This window comes from Hyperoodon ampullatus, assembly GCF_949752795.1.
Source record: "Hyperoodon ampullatus genome assembly, chromosome: 12".
NCBI lineage: Eukaryota > Metazoa > Chordata > Mammalia > Artiodactyla > Ziphiidae > Hyperoodon > Hyperoodon ampullatus.
Window position 1 is genome coordinate 1,215,635 of NC_136925.1, and position 13,201 is coordinate 1,228,835.

At 40.6% G+C, this 13,201-nt stretch overlaps 1 protein-coding gene across 3 annotated transcripts in view; it reads left to right on the top strand.

Annotated features, from left to right (window-relative positions):
- The window catches only part of UBE3D (ubiquitin protein ligase E3D), a gene marked incomplete at both ends in the record, with an annotated part of 157,610 nt that overhangs the window by 91,178 nt on the left and 53,231 nt on the right, over positions 1 to 13,201 (top strand). For all 3 annotated transcript variants that reach the window (XM_079716121.1, XM_079716119.1, XM_079716120.1), the window contains one exon: positions 8,774 to 8,912. In XM_079716121.1, the coding sequence (XP_079572247.1) occupies positions 8,774 to 8,912 (139 nt within the window). The remainder of the gene's footprint in view (positions 1 to 8,773; positions 8,913 to 13,201) is intronic.

The window sequence follows — 13,201 nt, forward strand, 5'->3', positions numbered from 1 at the left end:
GAACAGAATGTAGAATAGTGAAAGCCAGTTATCAGAGATAGCTCATTTCAAGGGTATGGTGGCAAAGAAAGGGAAACTATATATTTAATAATTTAAAAAAAATTGTGGCCTTTGGGGGTTTCAGTGAAATTGCTCTCAGGTTCCAAAAGCTTTCATTTAACAAGATCTCTTTCTGCCTTGGAAAAATTTTGCCTTGGAAAAATTCAGTCAAACATTTCCCTCTTTGACTCAAGGTGCTCACCTGGGGGCTACTTCTTAATCCATAAAACCTTTGAATAGAACTTTGGAGTATACTTGCCAGTCTCCATGATCACATCTCTTTAGGGTCTGCTAATGGGTAAATGATAGATATAAAATTTAGGAGACTCTATGGCCTGACCTGGTAGACCTTATGGTTTATATTCATTTTATTAAGGTACAGAAGAGTCAAATTGTTACAGGGGAATTGAATTTAAGTTGGTAGAAGTGAATTTTCTCTATGCAAGATAACTTGGAAATTGATTCTCTGACCTTACCTGAAATGGGTGTGGCCATCTGGGCTTTCACGTTACCAGAGTTACTTTGACATGTGTAAGTTAGTGATCTTGACATTTGGATTCTCATCTCTCCTCATAGAGGGACAGAATTTTTAGTCATCAGGATGTATCTTCTGATGAATCAGAGAGAGCCACTTGTGATGTAGAGTCATGCAGTCCAGCTGCTAATAGCTGGGATACCAAGATTGGCCAGGCCTGATTCATCTAAATGAGTTACACCATTGCCAACTGCCCTCTCGTGAAGGAAGAGTGTCTGGATTTTCAAGAGAAGGCCATCTGAGAGTGGACTTAGGAAGAGTTATAAAGAGTAGCCAGGGATGCTGAAGATGACGGTATTCAGTAAAGGCAGGGGAGAGGAGGGGTGGATGGTGCAAGCCACCAGGAAACACCCCTTCTGAAGCCACGGGCTGATACAGCCCCAATAGATCATCTCTCTCTTCTCTGCTGAGACCAAATGTGTTTTCACTGGACATCTCAACACGGTCACTGCCAACCGATTTGAACTGAGAAATGAAGATAACCTGTTTGTTATACCAGGTCTAGGAAATAATAAAAGAAGAAGTCTTAATCCATTGCTTTGTACTTCATGCATCATAAGCACTTTTCCATCCACATTGGCAAAGGACTTAAACTGTGGGACAGAGTAGGTAGTGTTGATCAATGGACGTGTTGGCTCCGGTGGCACCTGATGGTACAGGGAAGCTAGGGAGCCCCAGTGTGATGTTTATTTATGAGAATGTCATCAGAGTGGACCTAATTCATTACATCCCAACCTCATACATTGACTTCAGTTACTCAGGAAAGTGATTAAAGGATTGGAAATGCATTTCTCGTCTACTTTTCAACTAACTTCCTCTGGTAATGGGATTGAGATAAAAATGTGAGCCAGGAGACTTTCTCTTTAAAATGCTTCAAAAATTTTTTCTAACTGGTTATACTTACTAAAATATGCTAACACAAATACTACGATGTATAATTAGTTGGAACTTTTAAAATATGTTATCAAATATGGTAAATTAGAAATCAGATTTTGACCTAAAAATAAGTGGTTCTTATGCTGAGGTCCGTGAATCTTAAAAACATTATGCTAAGTGAGCGAAGCCAGGAAAAATAAGTTCATATATTGTATGATTCCATGTATATATGAAAGGAGGGCATGAATGGCCTTGAGGAATTGGGTGGTCTGAGAAACAATAAAAATTCTGTGCAAAATTTTCTTTGTATAAATAAACACCGTTGAGGGCTTCCTTGGTGGCGCGGTGGTTGAGAGTCCGCCTGCCGATGCAGGGGACACGGGTTCGTGCCCCGGTCCGGGAAGATCCCACATGCCGTGGAGCGGCTGGGCCCGTGAGCCATGGCCGCTGAGCCTGCGCGTCTGGAGCCTGTGCTCCGCAACAGGAGAGGCCACAACAGTGAGAGGCCCACGTACCACAAAAAATAAAAATAAATAAATAAATAAACAAACAAACAAACACCATTGTAGGGAGAGACTTCATAGTTTTAATCATATCACGGAAACCTGTGACGTTCAAATGGTTTGGAAATCACTACTTGAAAGCCTTTTAAAAAATGAATTTTTATCCTTTGTCCTCCTTTTATAAATATGTAGTAGTTCTTTCCATCACAATGGTTTCTGCCCTCTGCCTGTGATTTTTAAAGATTTTTGGTTTATTAACAATACCATTTAAAAAATAAATAAAGCCCTTATGGCTTATGAGTTTGTTGTAGTTTCTTAGATTTTTCTGGTAAGGTTCTTTTTTATAGATTTGTTTTTTACATTTAGGCCATTAACACATCTTGACTTTAATTTTGAATATGGTATGTTTTTAAATTTATTTTCTTCCAAATATCCTTTTGTATACTTGACATTTTCTACACCAAAAAGTTTTAAAAACTCTGAAGGACTAACTGGCCTCTTTAGATGGACTTCTTTAAACTATGATATCTCTAATGATAATACTTCTAATTATGAAGTTTCTGGCAGGCATGTTTGTAGGGTCAGTTCTCTTCTTTAGTGATAAAGATAATGCCAGTCTGATGTTCTCAACAAGTGGTATCTTGCAATATTACAGTCATTTACAAAAAGCAAAATCTCTTATTATTTTTTGGCATGAATTAATACACTTAATTTTGAGATTGCCTTGTTGGTATCTTATTTAAGCAGAACCATTTTCCCCGTGCTTTCTGATACATGGGAGAGAGAAAGAAGTTTATATCTCTCTCTTGATAAGCTTATAGGTCTTAGGAGCAAAGTTTGAAAGCCATAGCTTTCAGGAATTGTGTACCAAAATCTCTTCTCTCAAGAGCCCTTTAATTCAAAGAGAGTTGAAGAACTGTTTTGACATTTGTGATTTAAAAAGCTCATTTTTTTTCCCTGTGATTTTCAAAGAAAACACTGTAATTTCAAAGAAATACTGTTCATCACTTATTTTGGACCTTATTTTGAAATTTATAAACAGTAGTTGGTATGTGCAGTTTTCACGTTCTATTTTTATGAATTAGTACTTTTTAAATATTTAAAATGATGGAGTTAATACAGCTTATCATAACAGATATGCCAGTACATTTAGTTGTTGCAGAATTTTGTGTTCTTGACAATATAAGAATTTAAAAATTTTTGACTCTTTGTCCAAATTACGTGTTAAATGGTTGTATGTTTTTAATGATTCTAGCACTAAGTTTTGGTCATTTGCCTGATTTGGTATTTTGACAGCTTAAATTAATGAGATTATCATTGTTAAAGCTTTGAAATTGAATTTTAAGAATCTACAGGTAGAAACAATATTATATTTCAACATCATTAATAAAGGCTGTTTGCTTTTTTAGGTCTTTCTAGGACTGAAGTGTCCAAATCAACTACTAATATATGAGAAACATGAGATTTAAGTTAAATATTTTCAAGTTGAGCCCTTTTATACTGTATTACAGTGTGTTGGACTCTTTTGATATAATTGTAATTTTTGGCAGAGGTGTTATATGATCTCTATTTGTCATTTTTGCATTAAATGACCTCTATGTTTCCTAGAAGACTGTATCACCTTTGTATTTTCTCAGGTTCTTTTCTTAATATTGATTGGTGTTTGATTCATTCTCAGTTTCACTATTTTTGTTAGAAGTGATGGAAAATGACTTTTTTTCTCCTTCTCATTGCCTCTTTAAAAATAGATAGGCCATAGCTGCTTCTCTAGGGAATTTTGTCAAGGCAGAAGTTTAGAAATAAAGATGGTGTGTCCTCTGCTCACATTTGGTCTCTTAGACTAAGGTCACCTGGCTGACAGCTCTGGTCTCCTAGGAAGGCTTTTCCTCTCCCAGTGCTTTAAAAATCACGGAAATAGGTTTCAATTGAAACCTATTCATTATTCTGTTTGAAGTATCTTGTTGATTTTATAGGTCTAATGTGATTTAGGTCTATGATGTCTTTGTAGGAAATACCAGAAATAATCCAGATTCTGGATTATTAGACTCCTGTTTCTTAAAATGTTATACCATTAACAGAAATTTGTATTGATATTTGAGCCATGGGTGGACCGTCTCAAGTATCAGCTCTGGCTTAAACAATACATGCCCTAAATAATACATAATGAGTTTGGTACTTATATTAAGATAAACTGAATTTTCTCCCTCTTTCCTTCCTGTTCTCATTTCTTTCTTCCTAAATTAAAAAAAAAAATTAAAAACATTAACTGAAGTTTGGGGGAAAACCTACCCATAGCTCTAACTTTCCAAAACAGCTATTTTCATTTTTCATATATCACTTTCTCTCCTTCTCCACAGATATGGATGTTTCATGTGATTAAAGTAATGTTTTATGCAATTAAAATTGTAAAGAAAATTTATAAATCTTAACACTAAAAAAATAAGTCCTGGGCAAATGAAATGTGTACTGAGGAAAAAAAAAAAAGGATAGGATGAGTATTAGGATTTGAGAGCCATATTAGGTCCAGCTGGATTATCTGATGTCAAAAATAAGGCTGTTCAAAGTATTAAAAAATGACATGTTCTGAGATATCTAAAATTTATCCCAAAGAGGACTCAGGAAATAGGATTTAGATCAGAGTAAGTAAAATTTTCTTCTCTCATTGCAAAACTTGATAAATATCAGATATATCTGCTTTCAAACTCTAATAATAAAATTTATATAAAACAAAATAAATAAAAAATAAATAAAATTTATCCCATTATTTGCCCTTGGACTTCTCTATTTATTTTGGATAAAATTTATTAAAAAATATCTACTATGTTTTTGCTCTGTTTATGATATAGTAAAAAAAGAATGAGATTTAAATGGAGAGGAACATACTTGAGTTTCTTCTCCATCACTTACTGACTATGTGATCAGGACAACGTTCTTCACCTTTCTGAGCTTCAATAGAGATAAAAATTGTTAAATCACAGAATACTTTAAGATTGGATTAAAAATGCTAGTTTTGGGGCTTCCCTGGTGGCGCAGTGGTTAAGAATCTGCCTGCCAATGCAGGGGACATGGGTTCAAACCCTGGTCCGATAAGATCCCACATGCTGCGGAGCAACTAAGCCCGTGCGCCACAGCTACTGAGCCTGTGTGCTGCAACTACTGAAGCCCGCGCGCTGCAACTACTGAAGCCCACACGCCTAGAGCCTGTACTCTGCAATAAGAGAAGCCACCGCAGTGAGAAGCCCGCGCACCGCAATGAAGAGTAGCCCCCGCTCGCCGCAACTAGAGAAAGCCCGTACGCAGCAACGAAGACCCAATGCAGCCAAAAAAATAAATCGATAAAATAAATAAATTAAAAAAATAAATAATAAAGAAATAAATTTATTTTTAAAAATGCTAGTTTTGGATTTACATGCCATACACATACTTATAATTACAGAGAAACATGACTAATTAACATGTATAACTGTATTTTTTCTTTGTGACTATGGTTATCATTTGTGGAATGAATGTCCTTTTTATGTAAATTTTGGTGGTTTGGTACATTGGTTAGGTTATGTATAAACTCCAAGATCTTATGAGGAAACTTGGCTTATCCAAGATCACTTGCTGGTGAGTGACAAGGCAGTGCTAATGTATTTTATTTTCTATTTGAGTGTCCTTTTTGATAGGTCACACCCTAGCCACTTAGCAGCATGTTGATACCTTTAAACAGCATTTAAACATTCCTTTGTCTGCACCACAGATCACATCAACATCATAGCATTAACTTGTTTCTGATTATAAAAAAATAACACTTGGAAAATAAGAAAGAATAAAGAAGAAAATGTAAGAAACAGGTTATTATATTCCTCTCATGGAAATAACCGTTTATATTTGTGTTGCCTCCTACTTTTTTTTCTCACTGTAGAACTATTTTCGTTTACTGTGACATAGGTGTATTTTCCCATGTCCATCTTACCACCTTTCTTATTCAAGTTTTAGAATATATATGTAATAAAGTAGCAGCTTATAAAGGATAAAATATTTTCCTACAGAAAAATGAAGATACTCTTAACTCTATCTTTTACTAGCTAAAGAGTTAAAATGCAGAAGAAACAGGCGTTGGCAGATTCCTTTACTAAGGTCCTACTTGTGCTTTGTTTGGAGAGGATAATGCTACTTACGATGTCTTCAGAGATCAGTGTGGTACGATGGGGAGAGAGCAAGGCTTTGAATTCGGGCTCGCTTGAGCGAATCCTGGCCCCATCACCCACCAGCTGCATGGTGCTGGACCGTCACTTAAACTCTCTGACCTCTGGTTTCCTCAACTTCAAAATGGGATGAACATGCCTGCCTTTCAGGGCTGCTGTAGGATCAGACACAGCAACCGTCAATAGAGTGCCTGGCCCGCCGTCTGGATGGGTAGGCACAGGTGAGATGATAATCAGAAGCAACCTAAGGCCTGAGACTTGTCACATTTAAGCATTCAATATGGAGAGCATGTTATAGCCATAAGCCAAGATAACTCTGTTCTGAAACGATTTATTTGTATAATTCACCATTTCCTCTTTCTCTTGCACATATGATTACTGCCAAAAGAGGAGAAGAAAATGATGAAAAGTGAAAGTGGCTTCAGTTGATCTCTGACTGGCAGGACCCTTCACTATGAGCTGCAGCAGCCCCGGGCCAGGTTGCGGTGTTCCCTTCGTCTTGGGGGACACCCTTGCTGACGGTCTGTGGCATGATGAGCCAGGGTTAGGTTTGGGGGTTTCACAGATGAGTCCCCAAGGGACATTCACGCTCCAGGCCTCCTCTTGTTGAGGCAAGAGATCCAATTCAGAACAAGCAAATACCTTTTCAAGACACTGAAAAAAGTTTCAGAATGAAAAGAGCTTTAGTCAGCCCTATTGTGGATGACAGGGCAGGCGGTATCAATTCTGAAAACTTAAGTTGTTGATTGCACATACAATAAAAGTGAAAAATCACTATCGCTTTTAGCCACTAAAAAAGTCAATACCTGGGTGTATCTGAGGAACAACAACACTAATCTTATCTTTATTTCCACACTAGCTGTAGAGTTAGAGGAATCCACAGGCCATGGTTGCTCATGTCTGATCTAGGATGAGTCAGAGATGTAGACACAGCCCAGATAAGAATGCAAGGAGGGTGGTGGTTAAGGATTGTAATAGCTACAAGTTACGGTATTAAGCAAGTAGTTAATTCCCATAAGGGAAACAGGAGGATGTTTCTAAGAAGTGTTACCTACGTGGTTCTTGCAGGATGAACATAAGTTCACTAGTAAGGATAACAGCCTTCTAGGCTCAGAAGACTGTATGAGCAAGACACAGCATGTGTAGTATATTGCAGTTCAGGGAATAGAAAATAACCATGTGGTTGTGGGTCCTAAGGAAGGGGGAGGGGAGGATGAGCTTGAAGCCACCGCACTAGTACGACACTTGACTTTTACCAAAGACAGCAAGATTTTTACTTCCATGCCAGTGAAATGTGGGGAATGTTATATACTTGGTAAAAGCAGAAAGAATAACTTAGCCAATCAATAGAAAAGAGTAATTTTTAAAACATAGAAAAAGCACTCAACTGTGCACTTGCTGAAATAGACCATTTTTTAGGAAAGTGGACAGTGTCCTATCGCAGTCCAGCTAGTAGAGTTAACTCCCCACCACGCATCAGAGATGTATCAGCCTAAGTAACCTGGTGGACCACACAGCTAAAGCATCTGCTATGGCTCGTCATAGACAGTGTTAAATCCCTTATGCCCTCAACCACTGATGCTCTCAACTTCCAGAAGTCACCACTGATTCGGTTAAAGGTACCTTTACAGAGAGAGGTTTAAGGAAAGGCAAACATGTATTTTTAAGAGAAAAAATATATTTAAAGTACACACATATTACTCTTTCAAAATTAGGACAGTGATAAGAGGCACTTTGGTAGGGGCACAGGCAGGAAATACTCAAGTAAATAGGAGAGTTGATAGCATAAGACTCATGCTTTTCTTAGTACGTTGTATTCTCATAATGCTTTCCTGATTTTCCCTTTACTTTAAGCACTAGATGGGAAGTCAGGAAACCAGGATTCAGAGCCAGACACAGCGTTTTCTAAACATCTGCCTCATCTCAGACAGGTCTCTTTACTTTTCTAGCCCTCCGTTCCCTCATGTCCCTGGTGAGAGGATTTTCGAGTAGGCCCCACAGGAGGTAGCAGAGCTGCTTCACGGGCCTCTCTGGAAGATGACGGGGTCTTCCGCCAACCCTTCCCTTCCAAGAGAGCAGCTTCACTCTCGTCTGTATTATGAACAGGGGCTTTTATAAGAATTATTGATAAAAGGATTCTATCACTTTTTAAAAGTCTGGAAAAAAAAGAGAGAACCAGATATTTCATGGGGCATATCCAGGTCAGAAAGAATTTCCACATCTGGAGAATGGGATAACAGTAGTTCCATTTCATAGCTACCTGGGGGTTGAACAAGCTTACTACATGTGGAACAGGGCGTAGAACAAAGGAAGCGTTTGATGTGTTAGCTATTGACCCCCCACCCCAATAGGTCCCTCACAAATAAGACTGCATTTCATACAACTCTTAAACTTTGAGTATGAGCTGTTGACCTGAAAAAAAAATTGCCTAATCCCTCTGTTTTCTATCAAAAACACTATAAAAATGTCTTGTACATGTTCTCTGTGAATTTTTAGTATAACCATTTTATTTCTATTTCTTGTATATCGCTCTTTCTCTCCCACAACCAAAAGTTTTCTCCTTACATCAGATTTTTGAAATACGTCTGACCGGATGCAATGATGAAGTTGCACATATTGGTGTGTTTCAGGCTCGCCAGCTCGTGGGAAAGTGACATCAGTGTCCACTGCCTAACCCTGCCCTCTGCAACCTGCTTGGAGCTGCTGTTGATATTGTCAAGGAGTAATGCCACGTTGCCTCCCTCCCTCCGCTGCATGAATTCTTTCCAGGTAAGGCATGGCTCCTTTACCACAGTGTGATTTCTCAGTTTGACTTGTTATCGTTTTTTAAGGATCCTGTCTTTAACAGGTGCTAGCCCATGGAAACCCACATTTTCACAGGATAGTAAGAACGAGCACAACGCATGTATTGCCTTGTTCTGTCTCTTTCTAAATGAGCCTCAGGACTGATTTAGATAATTGTCTGTTAGTGGCCGAACCCACGTCTCTCTAACCCGGGGTTTGTTCTCGTCATCTCCGTCTTTCCTGCCTCTGAGAGAAGAGGCGAGAACGTTCTGCAAAGACACTTGTGAATGCCACTTCCCTTTTCCCAGCTTTGCCCTAGAACAAGGGTTTTTGGCCGTCATTAGTATCTTTGCTGCTTTTAGCTTGCAGTCAGGTTGCCGAATGGAGGTTGAACGGTGGCTGCATCCTCCCCGCCCCGCTCTCGGCACCTTTCCTCTCTCTCCCCGCTCCCTCCCTTCTCTGGGTATTTATCTGTGCTCCTGGTCAGAGCAGTACAGAACAGAACAACACATGTGGACTGACCAGCAGGAAGACGCCTTCCCTGGTAGTTGTCACCAAGGTGGCATATGAGAATTCAGATGTTGGCTGGTCACTTCACTTGTGACCATATAGCTACTGAATGTTATTGAATTTATCTGTGACTCTCAGCATTGGAAACATATTCCCAAGCCCTCTGAGCCTGTTGAGCAGGCCACGTGCATTGCTGAGACAGGACTGAATGTGGGTGGCTTGTTTCTACTTCTGAAGGGTTGCTGATGTGTCCTAAGATAACTTCAGAATTGGTGGCTATTGCTTGGTGCATCTCTGTGGTAAAACAAGACGTGGATTTTCCTATGAAATATAGCTCAGGAATTTGGTAAAAAGAATAATCATAATAACTGCTCCATAATCATTTGCATCCGTATTCTCCTGGTACTCTGTTACATTGATTGTCTCTGTGATTTTCTTCCTGATACACACATTTTGGACTTTGGCTGTGTCATACCTGTTTGAATTTATCATTACTCGATGATCAGCTTGAAGCTCCTAGATTCAAGGACCAGAGAGAACACCTTCCCGTTTTGTAGGAGAGGAAACTGAGACCCAGAGAGATGGAGTCAGTTGGCCAGGGAGTAGCCAGCATGTTAGAGACAGACCTGGACTTGCCAGGCTTATGCTGGGTCACAGCTTCTGCTACCCAAATTCAGTGCTCGCCGAAGCCCCAGGAGGTGGACGGGGTGTGAGTGGTCATATCTGCCTTGGAATGTCCACAACACCCCCTTATTATGTGATTATTGTAATTATTTGTCTACTGCCCTGAACTGGAACTGATTTAAAATTCTGTGTATCAATCCATATTTCTTCTAAGTTTTGCTGTTTGGATTGAACATTGAATAACACAAAAGTTCACCCACAAACTTTTATGGGAGATGTGAGAAACTTAACAGTGGTTGTCTTTGGGGAGCAAGGCTGGAAGACAATTATTTTTTATTTCACTCCCTTCTACACTGTTGGAAGTTTTTATATGACGGGTGAGTGAAGAGCAAAAGAGATGACTCGGACTTGGAGGATTTTACAGCCTATGGGGGGAGATAGAACTGTCATCCATGGGTGATATAAATCTAGAATCATTTTATTACAAGGTATCCTCCGCGCAAGTCTTAAAGAGATTAAAAATTAAAGGTAAAAGAGTAATCTAGGTCGGGCGTGGGGGATTTGAGAGGAGGCCCAATCTGTATTTCTTCTCCAGGAGAAGAGGAAAACCAGCTCCTTCAAGGTGCGCACCTGGAGCACACATACACACACAGGCACAAAAGCCTGGTCTGCCCTGTGTGCCATCCGTGTTCGCTCCCGGCGCCTCTCGTCACAGGAGCTCTCACCGTCAGGATGTTAATTGCCGACTGTCCCTCTCTATTAGTGACTGTGCTTCTGCTTTCAGTGCATTTGCTGAATATGATTGTCAGGGGCACACACACTTTTCCCAGTTTCCAAGGTACAGAGAAACTGGGCGTGGTTTCACAAACAGCATCTGCTAAAGAGATCTTGTGCCTGCCGTTACCCCTGGAAAGGTTCATTCTTATCAAGGACACACCAGGAACTGACTTCCCCACGCAGGTCTTCACTCCAAGATAAAGGATCAGTGAACAGGGGAGGATGTCTGTCAGGATTAGAAAGAGATGCTCTGCTTTTTCATCTTTGGAACACCTACCTCATCAGTTATTACAATGGCAAGGAACTGGGCTGCTGATGTTGCCCGTGTTGGGGATTGATTTCTTCAAGTGGAAACTCACTTTAGTGCGGGGTTTTTTTTTGTTTTTTTTTTTTAAAAGAGTCGTGTTGGCAAGAGCTATAAAATAGTAGAAGGACTATTGTTATTGTTATTGTTAAAGATACATCTTTACATTTCCAGTTCTCTAACTTTGCAGGGCGAATCAGTTACTCTGAGCAATGCTGCTTTTTCTGTAAAAATGTTATTTTAGGTTTCTGAGGATTCAGACAGCACTACTGCCTGAGCTCTTATCACTGCGAAATCCCAGAAGGAAGGGTTTATCTTATTAGTTAGAGCCATTAATGTATATGAAATTCTAACTTCTTAAGTTATAGTGCAACATTTCCCCCAGGCTAACAGGGCTATCGTCGGGTGGTTTTGTTATACTTTTCACTTCCGCTCTGGTCCAGTACCTTCATATCCCTGGTATGATTCTGAGCAAAGAGAATGTAGAATTTGGTTGAGAATCACTGGTGTATTGCTACTCACATACCAGAGTTGTTGCAGCCCCAAGAAGGATGGACTTAACCACGTCACTCCCCGCTTACGGTTCTTCTGTGACTTCCTATTGCAGTGAGAACAACATCCAGACTCCTTATCCGGACCTACAAAGCCCAGCAGTATCTGGCCCTACCTCCCTCTCTGGCCTAATCTCCTGCTCGCTCCATCTCACTCACTCTGTTCCAGTCACACTGGCCTTATTTCCTGCTCCCGCTCACGAGCTGGTCCTGGCCGCAGGGTCTGTGCGCTGCCTGTTCTCTGTGCTTCCAGGAGAATACTCTGGACCAGAGCTTTGCATGGCTGGGTCCTCTTGTCTTTCAGGTCTCAGCTCAGGTGTCCCTTCCCCTAAGAAACCTAACCTCACCCCCACCCCCTGTCCCTTACTAAATTCCCCACTCCCTGTCACCATTATTCTATAATCTCACCTTGTTTTATTTTCTTCATGGCTCTTTTCACTATTTAGAGTGCTTTTTCATTTTTTTTTGTTTGTCTTTTTTCCTGTACAAAAATGTGTGTTGAATGAGAGCAGGGAGAATGTCTATTTTTGCTCAGTGTTGCATCAACAGAACTTAGGACAGTGCTCGGCTGTAGGAAGCATTTAATAAATATTGGCTGGCTGGCTGGCTGGCTGGAGATGGGTGGACGGATGCACAAGTAAAATGCAAACTGGCATGGCCATTTAACATTCTAGAGAATTCCAAAGGACTGAGCTAGGGAGAAGCAGAGGCATGGGCAGTACCCCCTCAGGGGCAGAAGCAGCAGCTGTTTCCCTGCCAGGACAGGGTGGACTCCAAGGGTAAGGTCCAGATTTGAGATATGTCAACAAGACTGAGCATAGATGGGTGTCTGAAATGACAGCCTGGAGCTCTGTTCAAATGAGAAAGACTCGAAGAAGGGGTCGACCTTGGAAGGAGCTGGCAAGATCCAAGATAAGCAGAATGACCAGTAGACAGGTCCAGGCTCCCTCTGAGCCCTGGAGACCTCAGGAGGGGAAACCAGAGTGATGCTTTGGTGCCAGAAACTGGGGACTGGGGGTGTCGACGGCTCCTTTGGAGGGGGCAGGTGGCAGCTGCTGCCACTGTAACTGCTGCCAGTTTGATTCCCCTCTGAGAGCTTCAGAGCTCTGGGGGTGGTGGCAGAAGGCAGTTTCCACATCCGTCTTGGTGAACAGCATCCGGCTTTTTAACCCGAAGTCCTGCAATAGCAACTTTAAATCTGAACAAGGTCTCTGGAAGGTAGAATCTTAGAGCACCCAGGTTGAATCCAGGACTGGGTCGGGGCCGCTGGGTTTAATGGTTCTTTGCCTCTTTCTTAGAATCCTGGACTATTGTAGCTGGAAGGATCAACTAATCTAGTGACCTTACTTTTATAAATAAGAAGCAGACTCAGGAAGGGTAAGTTGTTATTGGAGCCTGAAACTCTGATTCCTACGTTAGGCTTTTTGTGCTACACCTGATTTTCCCTGTTCCGTGGGACACAAGTTGCTTAGCATGTAAGTAGGTGTCACTCATAAAAAACCATGAGA